Genomic DNA, 19,180 nt, shown 5'->3' on the forward strand with positions numbered 1-19,180 from the left:
GCTGCGACTTCTCTGTTCCCTACAAAGTCCACACGACATTCGTCAGTACGTGAGCTGTACGTAAGAAGGAACAGTGAACGGTAGCTCACTACAGTCTAGAACAATGTTAAAAACGTTGGTTACTATTTTACTTCATCCAGTCCATAAAGCACAGTGGACAGAAACGATTTTAGCTAGGGCGTTCACGTCACCGAAGTATGCGAGCGACCAATCAGGAGCGGCCGCGCATCGCCAATCAACACATGACTGTGTGGAAAGTATTGGCAGACAAGATCTAGCCCAAGAACACGGTGTATATGGGCGTTACCTCGGATTCAGTTTTCACTTTAAATGACTTTCATTTCGTCATTACAAAACAAGCAGCCGCAGCATTCGATATCCTTGGAAGAATCGAACCATCGGATGTTAACAAAACGATTTTGCTCATTAGTCAGCCGCTAATCCAGTAACCATAAGCTAGTCCATAGAGAAAGTTAACGGAGAACGTAAATACACCACTTCAGCGGTTTATATTCAAATTATAAATCTATCAAGAGGTATTCCTTGTAGTGTAGTTTTTCACTTTAAATGGAAGTTTTTAATGACATAGATATCCCGTTAGGTGAACGTTTCATCCATGGCAGATAACTATACACCTATGATCTGCGGTGATTCTCCCGTTCTTGCCAGTGTTTGCAGTGTCACGTTCTGACCGCAACTACACGGGACAAGTTGAGTATAACGGTGGATACTACTGATGGGGCATGCGAGTAGCGTCTTCTCGTAAATCCGCTTCGCGTGCAGTGAAAAAAGAGATATATTACGGAATTTGTGGAGTCACTTTGTAGTAGTTGCTTGCATTAGAGTAACAGTCAATGAATATATGGGGAAGTTCAGGGAGACGCGTTCAAGGAGAAGATGGATATTCAGTTTTGTAAACAAGATACATATGAGAGTTTCGCTCCCATGTCCAATAGGGTGTAGCTGTTCAGGTGATGTTTCTCTGATACATAACTCCGCAGCGGAGGCCTTCTTCCTTTCAGTAGCAGGAATTGCGCAAAATCTCATAAAAGTAGCTAGTTAAGCCATCCGAAAGAATCCACAACAATTCATAGACCTTGTTGTGTTTCCAAGTTAACAGTTATGAATCAGCAGTTAAAGTTGCTTTCATCTACTATTCGGTTAAACCAGGGGGCGAGATGGCCTAAGTGGTAAGAGCGGGAATTTATTGACTGGAAGGTCCGTGGTTCGAATCCCACCTCCGCCTGTCGACTTCCCCTGTCTAGGCTTGGGCAATCTGGTAGTATCCTAGCCATCGTGCTTCCTTCGGGTGGCATGGCAGCTAGGCACCGGAAGAGTGCTACACCTGAACGCGGTTGAACCAGACGAAGAGATTTACTAGGTGAACTTAGGCCATTACATTCGCCACCGGACAACGCCATTGTAACACTTAGTTCCTATTGAGAAAAAAAGAGCCGAAGTGACCACCACCAGTTTGTACAACTCACTGAGCCAAACATCAGTTCTTGTCGCACAAACACTTTGTTTTCCGATTCCTTCTGTAGAAGCATGGACAGTCAGTCCATCGCCTATTTGGTGCTGTTACTGGGTCATTACTACACATGTTGGCGCAAGCATAGCAACACAATGGCCTACGCACCCATTCGTATCTGCGTTTGTCCAAACGACGAAAACTCAGAGAGCAAACAATTCCTAATGTGTGGTTTTGTGTCAGCGCTTGCGTAGTGTGCTGCCTGCATGTTGGTGTACGTGTGTCGGGAGGGTTCTGGACCCAAACGCAGCATTTTCTGTTTGTCTTCATAGTTGGTGCGGGTGGCCGAGACGTTACATACATGTTAGCCTGAACCGGATGCAAGACAACATTGTGACTGAAATCTCATTTCGGGCCACGTGCAATACATCGTTTGTTTAAAGCGATGAACCACCTATGTTTTTACTCCAAAAGCGACACTTCGAATGCGATGCAAGGTGAAACATCATGCTTGCTGGAATTCGTTTCGCCGGGTGTTTAATAGATACTCTTATTTAAGAGGCTATGGGCGGCGTTGAATATCTCCAGTATCCTATCTTCTGAATCGTGACTTCAAAGGTTGTAGTGATAAGTACATCAACTTCGTCGGCATTGCTTACTTTTCTCGGATGATGGCGACCCAGTGGCTTGCGTGCATGACAGTCGTTCTTTGGGAACCAATGATTCACAAAGATTGGATGTGTGTGGCAACCTCCAAAGAGATGTTCAGCTTCCTCATGTGATCAATATCCATCCTGTTCCCAAGTATTCCATTAAATTCACAATTAGTCTGTACACAATCGTGTGGGAACCTGTTGGAAATCTGTTTTCAAGACTAGGTCACACAAATTAAGGAGTGAGCTAACGTGACGAACGTTGGAACTGGTAAACCTGATCTTCCTAAGACATTACTGAAGTACAATCAGCAAAGCAATGGCCGCGTGCTTTACTTCCGGGACCCAATAGTTCCGCGAAGTGCAATCGTCACAAAACTGTCTCCCTCCTCCGAGAGAGAAATCTGAAAAACCACTATCAAGTGGTCAAACTCAAATGTTTCCGGTTAAGAGAGAGAAAGCCGTTGATTTTTGGTCCGCTGGAACACCATAAGAAACACAGCCTCGATGTTCAACCCGAGAATATTTAGATACTAGCAGAACCAGAGCAAAGGTGTTTAAATTTTGGGTAATTATCGCACGGCGCTAATTTTATAAATAATACCAACGTCCAAACGGTGGAAAAAAAACATGCTAGATAGAATAACTCAAGGCCAGAAAATGTAAATTAAAACAAGTAACTGTGAAAATGATACAGATATCAGAAGAATGACATTTTGTTTACTCTCTGTAGATCGGCTCTGAATGTTGCTTCTGAAAGTCTAAATAACCGGTAATAGAATAGTTTTCTTTTCCTTCTCGTGTTTCTGTTGAAACCTTCCGCAGACAGAATACCTGGAATTCGCACACATTCAACTCAACTCAATTTGGTGTGACATTTAACTCACATGGGCTTTGTGCTGTACGTGATTTTCTGGCAAACAGTCCTATGGTTACTGCACTCCAGCCAACTGTCCGTTTCGGCTAGCAGACGAAGAATGTTTCGTGTTTCGGGAGTGGGAGGGCGTGCTCGAACAGGAGTTGTGATACGGATTAAGCTAATTTACTGCTGCCACTGACTAATTCTTCACCTTGCTCAAACGTCAGGTCTACTACCCGGATGGGTTGTTTTCTTGAAAACCCGCATGTAAACAGCCGTCTGTAAAATGGTCAAACGATAGAAACGTACGAGTACGCGGAACACATTGTACGTTCGTTCGGTCATAGAGTGCTGACAGCACCCTGCTCTGCGTGAGACACATTATCTTATCGACCGGATGAGCAGATTTTTTGAGGGCCTGCATCAACATTGCTAAAGCAGCACTTGTCAGAGTATAGATAGACAGAAAGGAAGTGCACCTTCTTTCTCTGTTTCTTTTGACGAAGCGCAATAGATCTGATTTCAAAGTTAGCTAAAGATTTTCCAGTTACTGTTAGCAAATACCTGAGGGTAATGAAGAAATAAAACGACCTCTCTATGGAGCAATGGATTTCCTTTTATTTTCCTAATTGTTGTTACAGCAGCCTTCATTAGAAGTAAACTTGTCCGTAGTACGAAATTTGAGCTTCGGAAGAGTGACCAGAATACTCGCCTTGGGCAAATCTTCGTTAAACCAAGTGACCGAGATGGTAAGATCTCGTTCGTCTTTTAGGAACAGTAAGCAACTAACCGATTTCAACGTCACGTACATCCAAACTTCAGTTCCAGTCTGCTATCCAGTAAGGTAGATAAAACAGACCTGTCTGTGCTACGGACAAACATCATCCCTTGTGGTCTGCATAGCATTCAAAATGGACAAAACCTCAGTGTAGACGTGCACATTATACTGTACTACACTGTACTTTACTATAATATAATCTAAGATGAAAATGTACTGTCTTAAACACCATTCAACTTGCATACCACACTCCCTCCTCTACAAACGCACGCATTCAGCACCAACCCCTTTCACAGCTATCGTTGACCAAACATTAAGTTATTTTCTTTCTTTATTAGTCGTTTGATCACGTGGTCAAATGACAAGGGCCTGACGAAAACCCCAAATCCCCAGCATAGATCCAAATTTTAACGAATATACAACCCAAAGGGCAGTTTATTTCACAGTATAATAAGTGCTTCTGTCCATGTTTTCAGGAGCTGGTTGAAATTTTAGCCTGGATGTTCCCTCAAATTCTGAAGCGGTGGTTGTACTATTCTAATCTATCATTCAAGTCAAATAAACATTACTACTATTGAAAGAAAAAAGGCCTTCGCTACGGATTCGTTGATTAGAAAATGCCAACTGACCAGTTACAGACTATTGGACAGAGGAGCAAAACTCTCATTTGCATCTTATTTACAAAAACTTAGCATCCATCTTTTCCTGAACGCGGCTTCCTAAACTTTACTGGATATTCATTGGCTGTCGCTCAAATCCAAGCAAACGCTACAAAGCGACTCCACAACAGATCTCCCTTTTCAAGAGACCCAAAGCGAATTTACAAGAAGAGAACAAAATACTCGCATGCCTCCCACTTCAGTAGCATCACCGCCACACTATCACTTAACTGATTACTTTAATAAATGAATTCATACAGCGAACAACATGAGCTTGAGAACCGATAGCTATAATTAAACTTCTTGAGCGTTTTGTTTAGGTGAATGAAAGTGGAGTGAGTTATCGACAAGGAGACTGACATTTCTTATCGAAAAAGTTAAACAAGCAAGTGAACTCTGATATCGGCGTAAGCCCGAGAGGATTTCCAGTAACCATTGCATCATCCAAATATGGATGGAAGATAAATCTATCCAATCTCCTAAGTTGTTTCTGATCTGCTCCGTTCGAATTCTGTTTAACATACCGTGTCATAATTACTGTGTTACAACCACATCTGCCCAAAATTCGAATAAATCTATCCAATCTCCTAAGTTGTTGTGGCCTTCATCTGATCTGCTTCGTTCGAATTCCGTTTCACATACTGTGTCATAATTATTGTGTTACAACCACATCTGCCCAAAATTCGCCCTCATTAGTTTTCCTCAAGAGTTCTGCTTCCCCGGGAACCCAACCTTCTTGATGCAGCACCACAGTGTACTGAGGGCGACCGAATCGGAAGCTCGAGGTTCTGGTTTTATCCGCCCTGTGAACTTGGAATAGTCCCGGCAGAATAGTTGATATACTACTCAAACAAGAGTGACGGGGATGTGCATTTGATATGTGTTTCTGGTTACGGACATTCTATTAGTTTTCGAACAGGTTAAACGCCCTCCATAGTAGGCCATTTTTAGCACCCGAGCCAGAAGAAGTGCCTCAGGTAGACGAAACTTGTGAATGGTACAATCTGTTATGTCCCTCTCCGACCAGTGAGCGAATATTCTTTCACAACGGATAGGTATACTGTTGCTCCGTACAACTGGGGTATTTAGGGACAGTTCGAAAAAGTAAAAAATTATCTATGTCCTCTCATTAAAAGTGATAAACCCTTGAGCATGGATCAAATGATCGTGTTCATTTTACTTCGAATGGTGCATATACTATTTGAGCAGGATTTCCTTAGGGATAATATATATGACTGTATATTTTATTCGTACATTACTAGGCAACGCTTCAACAAGCTGATAAACTTGTGGTAGCTCTTGCTACCCCATCAAGCAGTGCCTGTGTCTCAAAATGTATTTGTCTTTTCTTCCTTGAATGCCTGGTGGGAGATTTTTTCTGATATCGGAGAGGCACTTTGTCAAAGTAAATATAGACATTGTCTTGAACGTTTCTTTAGTCCAGATGTTGCTTAGATGGAATCTTCTTGTAAATGACGGGTACTGTATCCTGGGTTCCTAACGTAAACTATTAAGAAGTAACGGTACCACTTGTTCCAACTCCATTGGTTTGCTGCAGACATCTGTTAAACACGTCCGTGCTTGACAATCCCCATTGATTTTTGTCTTTCTAAATTTTATACATCGACTTTGACTATTATGAACGCTGTAAGACCTTCTGGCGATACTACCATTGCTTCACATCCTGTCTGAGCGAGCGCCTTCCCGTGGACAAATTTTTTGAAAATTGATTGACACCTGTGAACGCATTCATTGTAAACTTTGTACAAATGTGTAGCTCTGTCAGGATTCATCTGCTGGCGATTGTACGCGGGAGTTACATCAATGGAGTGTTTTTGTATACTCGTATGCCCAATGTGATGATGCGCATTCCCCCACCCACTGATCCCATCATGCAGCGATCGGCTAAGATATCATTATCACAGAATCGCAGTTGAGGATATATGTTACCTTGTACCAGCTTCGATTCTCTGTGCCAATGTCTATGATGACTTGCTGATCAAATTTCACTGGGTCCTCACGGAAGGTTTTCCAGAGGATGGTGGCCAGTAATTTAATACTCCTGTTATTATACGTTCTCAGATAGGTTCACATGGCTGCATGCCAACGGTTTTTATGCGGTGGACCAATTTTTAGCCGAAGCTGACTACACCTACTCTAGTTCCCTCTAGTTGATGAGGAAAACAATGCGGCTAGGAGAATTATATCAAATTGAAGGCAATCGACAGACCGTAATGGCTAGCGTATTTATCGTTATCTCTGAAGTACTTCCATTATATAATTTCACGTGACCCTGATGTCATGAGGCTGAAGTCACAAAAATAGTTCCTGGGACACAAAACAATCTAGTCACTCAACAACACTTATTTCAAAATAGGGACTGCACGTAATTATAATGAATTGTTGGGCCCATTAGAATGGAAAAAGCGCTTGTTTCATCCGCGAGACATCGTTTTGAAAACAAAGTCTTAGCCTATTAGTTCACCTTTTGCATGAGACTGTCTTTCGTCAACCCTTCTGTAGAGTATCAAAACCCACTACACCGTTACAACCGTATTCCTTTCCTCGCCTCACCAGGTCTCCCTTTGCTTCAACAGCACCAATCTTATCCGTTGGCAGCAGCCAGTGGAGCGTGTGCGCTTCCGGACAACTTAATTGCACAATACTATTCCAACTTCCGATTACGTACGTGTGGGCACTAAGCGGACAGTGACACGAAACAGTGAGATACACGCACGCTCGCTTGCCTACAAAGCCTTCAAGCTATGTGGTTATATCCTGGTAACTAGTCTGTTTTGCCTTGGGGGAGTTGATGCGGAAATTTCACCATACAAACCAAAGGTGACTGCACAAGAGACCATTCCGTGATGTTTGCGTCAAAGTGGCTGGTAAATGACAAGTGAAGGGAATGCTGTTGTGACCATAAATAAGTGTTGTAGTTTACGTACACGTATTATTGCATTAACCTTGCAGGACAAACTCAGTTATAGGACATATAATGCGCACATAATCTTACAGAACTTAGGAGGACCGAACGGACTATGCGTTAATGATACTTTATTTTCCAAATGGATTAGTACTCACAAGAAGAAGCCGATAACTGGTACACCATGATTCTTTCCGGAATACAAAGAAGGGCAAAAAACTACGGTCGGTTCCATAAAATAAAAGCTACAAATTTCGTCTTTCCTCTGAGAGTTGCAAAGAAGGACCAGGGAGTTTATCTATGATTGAAAATTTCTCATGTTACCTCATGAGGCAGACAGTCCCCAATAGCCGCTTATTTCAGTCATGAGGATTCAATATTGCTTCGAGCCAGCTCCTAAAATAAACTAACTTATCTGATGGGTAACTGGCCCCGTGGTTGTAATGTAAAAGTTCACTTGTAAACAGTGTGATTTTATCTCATGCAACAATATTTTCGTAAGAAAAATTGTTTCGAAGAAATAGGATTTTTCTGGGTTCTTCTTGAGAGTAACTCCTTGTCCTGTGAATAAGTGTGTGTTGGACCATATGAAGTCCTATAAGATTCAACACTTTGCATGAATAATATTCCAGAAAAGCTTTGGTGATTCTCCTTTTTAGTGTTACTGGTTCTGCCACCCAATACAGATAGGGTAAAAATGGTACTGAAATTCTCTGGCCATTTTCAAATATTTTATTTGTACGTGGAAGCAGACGCCCTAATAAGTTTGACCGGATAAAAATTTCTGTTTCTCCAAGTTTTTTTCAAAGAAGTTTTTTCAAAGAACTTTATGTGATTTCCTGTTATTCTTGAATTCTTTTGAACGCATGCTGTACAACATTTCGAGGGGGCAGTTGAATACGGAAAGTTTAAAGTCCAAACGCAGTGGGCTGCAATAAGATCTCATTATCCAACTTTTCGATTGCCACGAGTAACATTTTTCAAAGGATTTTACAATCAACTACACGCTGGCCAACACCAGCGTTATTTGCGTTTTCCATCTGATTGGCGTGTTCCTAAGACCATTTGATTGTCAGATGCGACCAGCATGAGTTTGCTTCTTAGTCCCGTATCTGTTAGAGTGTGACCGTCTGTATTTCCGGCAGGATTTTCATCCGTTCGTTTTTGTGTTGGCTATGTTAGAGTGTACTTCCGACAGGAGTTTCATCCGTTCGTTTTTGTGTTGGCTATGATACGTCATTGCTGAGATTCCAGCTTGATTTCTGGTCACAGCGTCCATCACGGGGTGCGGTAAGCCCATGTCAGGCCGGTGAGATGCTGGCTACATCACGAAGTCTGATGCAGTTCGGTTGTATTGATTTCTAGGGATAAAGAGCGCGTCCGTTCCACGTACGACTTGAATGCTGTCTGGAGCACACGAGTGCCGTCGAAATTGAAATGATGGCTTGACTCAGGTGCGTGGAGTGGCTGCTGTATGTAGCTAGACATTCTGTAAGGGGAATTCGGTAGACGCAGTTTTTTCGGTCTTTCTGTTCGCTAGGGTCCTTAGACCGTATAGAGTGTTCTAAGGAAGAAGGTTTTACTACCATAATACCAAAGCATCTTCCGAATGACGTCTGAAGTACCATTCCAACGGGTTACGCCCCACAGTGACTAACGGGTTTTTTCTCCTTGTCTCACCGCTTCGGGCAACTTTCTTACCCTTTACGCGCAATGAGTTTTATAGGCAATTAAAATGGTAAAACCAACGAAACGTCGCATAAAAATTCTGACGACCACGGCTTGATGATAGTTGCTTGCGGCTATCGGTTTTGGTTTCAATCAATATCGTATTGCAATTACTTATGTAAAAGGTATATTCGTCTCTCCTGAGACAGTGAATTTAACAGCTTCTGCCCAAACTGTGACAGGAAAACTTCCTACGTGAAATAAACCTTGATTACGTTTATTGTTTAGTTGTATTCTGGATCCACTATTCCTCATTAACTTCAGTAACCAGTACAAGAATACTCAGAACAATCAAATGTTAGCAAAATTAACACTGTAATTGAAAACGACTTCATAAACTGTCATAGGAAAACTGCGCCACGTAACTACGCGCCACGTAAATACTCATCGGGAAGGATGAACGAATTTTGAAAGCCGTAAGTGAGCTGATTTAAGCTCCGTAGTATACATGACTGTTACTTTTTTGGATTTTGTCATGGATGATGAAACTCCTATTTTATCTTGGAAGGGTAGGATAATCTCTGGGAGAACCGTCGTTAAAGTTTCCTGCAGCTTAGGAACGAAACCTTCAGAAACATGAACTTCTATAGTGACTTTGGAGAACAATGTTCATAGATTAGTTTTCTATGAAGAGATAGATCTTACATGGATCTTACACTTACTCGGGTATCCGTCAGGAACTTTGGATAGCGTCTTCGGCTTAACTAAGCTGCCGGAATGCAGTCTCCTCTTTGAGTAACTCTATGGACCATTATTCAACAGCATGGGCTATCACTTATCCTTTATGGTTGAAAATAGTGTTTTTCTGGTCTAGAATAAAGATTTTCATATCAAAAACGAAGTGTGCCAATTCCACCGGAACTGTTAACAATGAGACTTCATTTTGCTAAACGCGTGACAGCTGAGTAGGTGCTTCGCTTTGAGTCATGTCTGATCTAAGAAGGACGTTACTTTTCACTGACAGAAGCAGCTTTTGGACATACACACCAAAATCATCCTGGCTTAGTTTTTTTGTCATCCAGCCGGAAACATTTTGGATTCCATTCCTCAGGTGGGAATGGCAGACAATCGCCCCATGTCCCACCAAATGCTCAGATTGCTTAACATCTTCCCAAGGGAAATCATCCCCAAGGCTGATGATAGTTCTGTTATCCCGCAGACTTCTTCTGCCCCAAAAGATGATGCCTAAAACACTCAAGTTATAAAACGACCATAAGATAAGTCCAGATTGAATTCGCTCTAGCATGAAGCTGTTCAGAATAAAAATACTTGGACATAGACAGTGGACGAGTGTCGTGTTCATCAGTATTCACGGAATAATTATCCCATGACGATGTGTGTTGGAACGCTTTAAAACTGGGATTATACTGCACCCGGATTCTGCGGTTGTTGTTAAACGATGCATGAGAAACCCAGCTGGTACTTCTGCACTGTAACCTGTGGAATAATCTTTCTGACATCGAAGAGTTTCACTACATCTGCCTAAAAGTAGTACGCTTTCTTCATGGTTCATGTATATCAATGCGATGGAGGAGTTCAGAACTCTACATTCTCTATGGGCCAGTATTGTAACTGAATGGTAGTCTTACCGATGATCACTTGTTTCGTGCTGACTAGATTTTAAGGCAATTTTTGAAAAAAAACAGCCGATTAATTTTTTTTTGAAATCCATTCTTGCAATTTATTTCACTGTTGGTAGCAAACGTGCGTATTTTTCTCATTGTAACTAGCCCTTAGAGACTGACATTCACGCAAGATATTCAAAATTTCCCTGAGTATGTAATATTTCTTCGTAAGGAATAAAATGGTCTTTTTGTCCAATTGATAAAGAATGTAATAGGTCGTCAAGTATTTCGAAGTAGAAGCCCCACGCATTCTGCTATTATTGGAGGTTACCATGTTTATCTGGGAGTATTCCAAACGGTAAACTTCAACCAGAACAAGATATTTGCCTTGCCAGTGGAGCGACGGAAGATTCTGCCCTGCACAGTTGGCTCCTTGTCTATGGGAATTGCTCAAGAAAAACTGAAATATCAGATATCTCAAATTAGGTTCATTTAACTCTCCAGTGGACGATGTGTTCTCGTTTGCTTTCCTGTACAAAAGAAAACTCTCAAAATCAAATAAACAGTGCTGTTTTCATAAAGGAAACTACTCACAAGGTTGCTGAAAACCCTTCGACAGCCCACGAGCGGTTTCATTCTTCTTGGGGTTCATCAGGTAGGCACAGTTCCCGAGTTTCGGTCAACCTTATGTTCCACCTGAACCCAAATTGGACTAATCTCGACAAATGCACTCATTTGCAGATCAGTTTGGCTCTCACGGGGGACTCAACTGAATCTCTCGTTTATGGTACTGTTTATTAAATTTTTAACTAAACCCATATTATTTAGTTGATTTCATGAAAAACTGAGATGTGTCGTCAAATCGCAAATGAGTCGCCGGCGAATTGAGAAATTACCATGAGTGATGAAAATCTTGAATTATTGAGGGACCCCTAAAACTAGTTCCATCTATTGACATATTTGCTGTCTTCCGGGTTCCTGAATCGACAAGTTTGCTGAACTCTTGGAAAACAATTTTCGGAAAAACGGCAAGCAGAGGGGCATTTCAAGAAAATTAACAGAAAATGCCTCGCAATGCATAAACAAGTTTTTGGGCAATTCGAGATTGTACAAAAAACGTTTCCAAAGAAAACAGCTGATTTATAAATAAAACCGTAAATGTAATCTGAACATACGCAATGAGAAATCTGTTATAGAAGCAGGCAAATTAAAAACAGGTAATATCAGCTTACCGTATGAGTTATCAAACTGAAAGATCCTATGGACTAAACTACTCTCTTTGATAGTATTGAGCGGTTTGGAATTTCTTTATTTGGGATTTTGTTCCATAAGCGAAAAGCCAAGAAACGCCACACAACTGTCTTTTTCTGCCTAGGTACTAGTTAATCGCACTTCCAGTCATCTGCTTGCGGCGGAACGCGAAGGAGTTCCAAGCTCTAGTCAAGAGGTCGTTGATTCGACACTTCGTGGAGTCCTGGGAGTTTCGAACAGCTGGTGATTCCAAACATGTATAAAACAACCGTACAGTGCTTCCCAGAGTTTCAGTAGCGATTACGTTTAATTACAGGATGAAAGCTCAATGGAAAGCAAGTGCTATTCAACGTTGATGAGCACACATGTCATATATTATGCGACTTACTAACCACTTCTCAAAAACGGTCTTTTCCTGCAGCAGTTCTTTAGATTTAGAACTCCGCAAGCGCTTTGAGAGGCTCATCATTCCTGGCTAGTCCCTGGCTAATTTCATTGTTGTCTGACACAGCATATCTGTACGATGGTCAGTTGTATGCTGCAATACCAAGTCTATCTTACTTCACCGCCTTATAGAAGTTCAGTTTTTCGTAGAGAAGAGTATCCATAAGTAGGTCATGCTGCCATCCGTTGTAAAGTTACAAAATATATAAGTTACAATATAGGTCATACAATGCAATTCTGTTCCAGCAAATAATAGCATTTGTACGTGAGCACTTCTGTGCCGACATACGAGGCTAGTTTTTCAAAGTAATTCAGTTATTCAGTAATTGGGATTTGAGATTGATGTAAATACAACACCATTGTTTTATTTTGGTAACCGTGCAATGCGTTTTGACCGATGGAACCCGGCCTTTTTTACAGCCGAGACAATCAGCATCACCCGCACAATGTGAAACTGTTATATAGCGATACACGCTATAAAGAATACTAGTTGGAATAAATTCTGGCTCAAGTTTAGGTGGGACCAGTTTTTTTAAGTTTTGTCACCCGATACTATCAACTATTCCGGCAGTTTGCAAAGACAACCTAGAATGACCTCGAAGCAGCACCCTTATCTTGTATTCAGTGATACACACACGTTTTTATTTCACTTGTGGTTACGTGTCGCTCCGGCTATAAAAAGTCATAATAAAGTGGCAGTTACCTAGGCAACGGTCGGCCAAAGAAGGACATTAGGTAGACAATTGGCAGCTATCGTTATGGGCCATTGTGAAACGTTCTGAGTTGCGAAAGGAGTGTCAACATACATCAGAATTCCGCTTCTGACAAGACCCAAATGAAGTGCCTCCGACTCTGCTTGCTTTTTGATTGGTTTGTTAGAGCGAAGTTCGACGGTTATTATGTAATTAAGCTAAATATTGGTCGTTCTGATTAATCGAACTCCTTCTAGGCGTACCCTTTCTGGGTATTCTCTTGTCTGTTTTGTGGACTTAACTGGGTAATTGCGCAGGCATGTGGATAGTGAAAAAATGCGTGGCCTTATCGCGGTACATTGAAATGACAAGCACAGCTCTCCACTGGAGATCATGATGATATTCCTGAACCTGCAAAATTATCACCGATTATTACAGAGAGATCTTCCGTTATAAGATGTCTAAGCCACACACACACACCTTTACTAGAAAGACTGTTCTAGAACAGTTGCGATCAGTAACACAACTATGAGTCCGAAACAAACGAAAAGATACGTCGCCTGGAAAAAGCATCATGTGCAAATTTTGTCGCAGGAGGATCAGAACAACCGCAGAACAGAACAAACCGATTTTAGACTTCAGGCAAAAGCCGACAAATGAGCTAGTGGCTGGAGTCATTGGAGGGGTCAATTTTGGCTTGTGAATGCTAACCTCACGCCCACTATGTATCCCTTATTCTGTAGATGCTATAAAGTTGTATTAGTCAGACCGTATGACTGTACGTTGTGAAAACTTGCCAGAATCTTTTTCAGAATTCTTCTTGGCTAGCTGTTTTGTTGTTTCCTTCATAGAAACAAGCAACTTCTCAAACACATCAGAGTAGTTTGTATGCGAAGCATCTATTCATCTCCTATTTTGTTGGGGGCTAGATCACAAAGATTACCGCATGGTTCTTTATGGTTCTTTCTGGTTTATCTTTGAAAGATCACAAAAACGTATGTTTGGTGGGCATTTTCTTCATACCGGTTTTATGGAACTTTACCATAAAATGATCTATATGTTCTTTTGTTCTAAACCGGTTAATCAGGAGTCCAATCTCTGCGACTGATTTATCTCCTCAACAAACCTTTTGCATCAAACATTTTCCAAGTTTCATTCGACTTCTAGTAGGATGGTTCTAGAAAATTCTATGTTGTAACTGGTCCATATACTCCTGGGGCGTGTATTGTATTCTATGTCTGTCGTGTATTAGAACTGAAATCTTTCTACCTCCCGAGTAAATAAAATCTGCACCAGGATATTGGTTAAACTGTCTGGAATGGCTTTCGACGAGTCAGGTACACTGATCACATCTCTCAAGTGTGAACACGTTCGCCCGTTCAGACGTGAAAATCTCAGATGCGTCCAACGTGGATTGGTGGAGTAGTGGTTACACATGTCAGATGTCCGGGGTTCAAATCCCGGCACGGCCATTGCACTGCCGATGAGCTCTAATGAGTGTGAAACTCGAATCCAGTGCTTCCCCCCCTTTGGTATGGACTCACCGGAATAATTACGCCAGAACATGAACACGGCCGTTCAAACGAGAGGTGGTGTGGCATGAACAAAATTTGTGAAATCCTCGTATATGATAAGTGCGTCACCACCGATGTGTGGTAAAAAAACCACGTTCACTCGCATGGTGCTCTAAGTTGTAAGTATGAACAACCACCAAGAACTGTAACAAGGACAGTCGTCACTTGCTCCCTTGTTTGTCTGTTTGAACCTTACCTTTGTGAACGACAGTGGGACTTCCAGAGCATAATATTGCGTGTATTCTTTCGATTAACACTGAGGTATTCCGACAACTACCCAACATCCCTCAGTGTGTGAGACATCTTTGTGAGTTGTTCCTTCACCAGGTAGCACTTACGTAGTAGGATTTCTTATATGGAGGATTCCACATACGTTTGTTCTTTTGAGTGCTTCTGAAATGACGGCAGCCAGCATTATGACGAGTCCACACCTACAGTCACTCACCAAAAAATCGTGAGCGAAAATGACATGAAGAACTCCACTGGCATCAATTATCAGCCGTATATTGTAGCGCCCCCAGGTATTCCCAGGGATCACGTGCACGCCACCTTGTAGGACGAGTCGTACGGCGACCATCACTGCGCGCTGAACGGTAAGATCTTCTGCTGACGCTTGAGCAATAAAACTATAAATTATATCTTGGTGTCTTCCCAACGACCGATGGCATGCCTTGCAGTCGGTGAGAACGGTATTCTGTCTTGGCTCTAAACTCCAGTTGATCCTTCAGTCAGCTCATTTGAATAAAAAGGGATGTTTTCCGAGACGCCCAAACATAAGATTTGGTCTGTTTTCTGGGTGTAGTTTTTACGGCAACTGCACGTGAATTTGTAGGCAACGCATAAGGCCGGAACTTTATGCGAGTTATGCATTCGATTCCGCAAGTTGATCTGTTTCGTAGCAGAAAGTAAGCCACTGCGAAGCTGAGCAAATGAGGCTATTCGTAGCAAGCAGTTAGAACTCATTGGACATTTCTATTGTTTCTGCTATGTTGTTCCTCTATGTTGTTTTCGTTGTATGCTGTGGAAGGCCATAAATTCTGTTGGCTAACCGCTGGATGACAATGACTCAGTGCAAAGTTGACCTGCTTATTTCAGGTCTTCTCTACATTAAGGGGCGATTTTATCTATTGGTTTCAATATATAGTGTGGTAAAAAAAACACTTAGAGTTTTGGACCCAAAAACGTGTTTATTCGTCTGAAAATTTTTTCTCTGTTAACCGTGGATTTCTCTACCTCTTCTGTCACAGGTTACGCAATACGTTCCAAATTGGATGGTCTCTTGGGCAATCCGACATTGCTAACGCAGGTGGCAAGTGACGTGTTCGTGTTGAATACCAAAAGTGAACCGGAAAAATCAGCGGTAGACGTGAGCCCGCCAAATGAACGGCCATTTCCCGGTCATCCTTATCCGGTCGACCCAGCCGATGTATGCTTGGAATATGCCTTGCTAGCAATCGGATTTTGCGTGTTGACAGTCAGATACGCAGGTCCTTTCTATTTTGCCAGCCGTCCGTTTGCACTGCTGTTTTCCGCATACACCGCAACTAGCGGCCTGTTTCTGCTAATCGATTCAGCAACTATGGACGTGTTGTACAAACTTGCCGTTGTTGGGGTCCGTGAACCTGGAGGAGCTATCCTACTTGATCTTGGGGAAGTGGACAAAACATTCTCTCCATTCTACTGCTTGATTCTGAGTGCATCAGCTTGGCCTGTCATTCTTATTAATCTGATGGCAGTCTATGCTTACGGTGAATCCCAGTTTGACCGAGCCATATCAAATTATAGCCAGTTGTTGACCTCCGGTGATCTGCCGGTTCCATGTACGTATCGCCCCGGGACCATTAGCAAACCAAACTGCAATGGAACGATTGCTGTCGCCGACTGTTTGACGAATAACGCGCAGGATTTGACCAACATATCTTTTGGAACAGACAACCATCTGATTGACGTCCAAGGAGAAGGAAATTCTCATGAAACGATCCATGGACTCCCAATAACTCTTGCAGTCACAACGAAACTCTGGCGCCCACCACCACCGCCAACATCTGGACGAGCTTCTCGTATGGCGAAACGAATAAACACACCCATTCCCGGACAGTACACCTCAAACGGAAGTGAAGCGTCTGGTACAATCAAGCGCAATCATGCACAGCTCAATGGAACCGGGAGTGCGGATCTCACGGAATCCGTACACACGCTAACAGAGCTCAGTGGCCCCGGTAAAACCACGTCCGCCAGACGATCCTACTTTGCTCTGTTGTTAGTTGCAGCTTGCTGTTTCTCTTGGTTGCTTGTAAGCCGCATCTGCCTGGCTGGACCAATCCTCAGATGTTATTGGAAGACCGGCCTGTCAATCACCCTGACAAATATTCTTATGACGGCATTCTATCTGATTTGCTGGCTCCTTGTGTGGTTTGGCCTCGGTGTAAAGAATGCATGGCGATTTCGTCTGTTGCATACAGTACATCCAGGTCTCGAAATATCAAATCGGTTTGAAACCAACAGAAAAGATACTAGTGCGTTCTCTTACCCCCAAGAAGGAACTCTATTACCGATACCTACGGGGTACCCTACAATTTGGCCATATGTTACCTACGCACCCTGGCTGACGAATGGTAGCCACAACAACATGACGGGAGGTTTACCAGTGTCAAATCCCAATGAAGAAAACACGCCGATCGCCAATGGTAACATGAATATCATTCCTGAGACAGGTAGTGGGGGTGACTCTCTCTACGGCTGCTTCGCTGATGTCAATCATCCCACAGAGCCAGGATCGATGGTGGGCGGAGACCAGTTTCATGGACAGATGCCTGGGATTGGCTTACGCGTTGGCCCACCAACACTCTCAGATGAATCAGATGGCGTCCCAGCTCCCACTGAAAGGCCTAGAACAGATTTAGGCTATGTTCAAACCCTTGCAGCCTCTGAAAGTTTTCCCGTAGGGCTGACGAAATCCAAAAGCTTTCAGCTTTCGTCCCAACGCTCCTTTAGTCCCAACCCGTTCAATATTCCTGGTGATGTGAGCTCCCGTGAAACATCACCCGTGGAAATGATGAATATGTATACCAACGGTTCTAGAATAAAAAGCCAGAGGATTTCTGCGGCACAGAATATGCTCTTGAAATCAAATAATAGACATGCAGATGGCTTGGAACCGACCTATGCAACATTAGCCTCGCTTTCGAGACCAGTTAGGCCGCCATCGATCAGTTCGCAGCTTCCTGACTCAAGGGAAATCTCACCCCCTGTGCCACTGAATCGTAACCTTTCGTGTCGTAGGAATGGCTCCCGGGTTACATTTAAAGAAAACGAGAGTGATAACTACAGAAACCAGCCAGATGCTGCAACCGGCAGTAGTGACAGTGGAGTGTATACAAACGGTCATGGAGGTGGACCACCAATGAGTGAACGTCAACCACGATGTGGGCGTCTCAAACCCGAGTCCTTGGCACCGTTTGCAAACCGTTCGATTATGGGGGCAAGGGGAAATTCCGTCACCCCTACAGAACATGGTTTTTACGGGGCAAAAGATCACCGCATGTTGGAGGTGGAAATGCACGGCGATGGGAACCAGTCTCCTTATATGGTCAACGGGCAGACTACACTATCTTCATCCAACGATCAACTGTGCAGCCAAGTCTAACTGGCGTGCACAACACCAAACTCGCCCACCGGCATCTCATAATTGTTTTCCAAATTGCATTTTCAGAAACGTACGGGCCACACATCGAACTATACCTATGAAACTGTACATAACTTATTCGCTGTCCTAATTCCTGTGCATCTACTCATTCCATGTTGTAAGTGGAGACGCCATAATTACCCACCAGCTTCTTGTAGAAACCTGATGAAATTTCGCTGAAACTTCATTCCCTTGATTATGAGACCGCATGAATCGAACCCGTTGGACGTTTTGTACACTCTTTTGGGCGGTTCAAACCCGCCTCATCACCTACTTCTATTCTGCTCCCCGCCCTCTGACCATGTCCATAAAATACACGTACAGACATAAGGGCTTTCCCCTGTAGGGATCTCCTACTGTGGATCAAATTATGTCGTTTTTTTAACATGATGTAAGTATGCAACTTCCCATGATGCACACATTGCCTCATCACACACTCTGTTATCACACTCTGTTTCCTGGTAGGGTGCGCCCAAGACTTTCAGGTAGATGTGGGAATATCGATCCGTCGACTTGAAATTTTCAAATGACACGAACGTACGAAGTAGTGAAATTGTTCGGAGACGAGTTAGATTAAACTCACCCAATTTTCTTCATTTCCAAACTGGTTTAAAAAAAGAGTGGATGGCTACGCTGAAGGCAATCTTGTGAGGTAGATTGCCGTCTTCAGACGGCTAGCTGCTACACTGAATGACCGAGACCGAATTAGAGCATGCGAAAAGCGTTATAAATAACCAATCGATGTCCCATAGTTTAAAAGTAATTATTAGATAAGGCAACAGGAATATGGAAAGTAAGAGCCTATTGGGATCGGCTTCATATGTAGTCAGTCGGGTAAAAAAGCCGCGGATAGTGTGGAGAGAACGACTTTATCTGTTTTCATAAAGGAGACTAC

General features: G+C 42.8%; 1 protein-coding gene across 1 annotated transcript in view; it reads left to right on the forward strand.

Annotated features, from left to right (window-relative positions):
• The window catches only part of T265_06848 (hypothetical protein), a gene marked incomplete at both ends in the record, with an annotated part of 34,047 nt that extends 15,801 nt beyond the window's left edge, over positions 1–18,246 (forward strand). The window contains one exon of the mRNA XM_009172230.1: positions 15,848–18,246. Coding sequence (XP_009170494.1) covers positions 15,848–18,246 — 2,399 coding nt within the window. The remainder of the gene's footprint in view (positions 1–15,847) is intronic.
• Between the last annotated feature and the right edge of the window lie 934 nt (positions 18,247–19,180).

Source organism: Opisthorchis viverrini (assembly GCF_000715545.1).
Source record: "Opisthorchis viverrini unplaced genomic scaffold opera_v5_148, whole genome shotgun sequence".
NCBI classification, from domain to species: Eukaryota; Metazoa; Platyhelminthes; class Trematoda; order Opisthorchiida; family Opisthorchiidae; genus Opisthorchis; species Opisthorchis viverrini.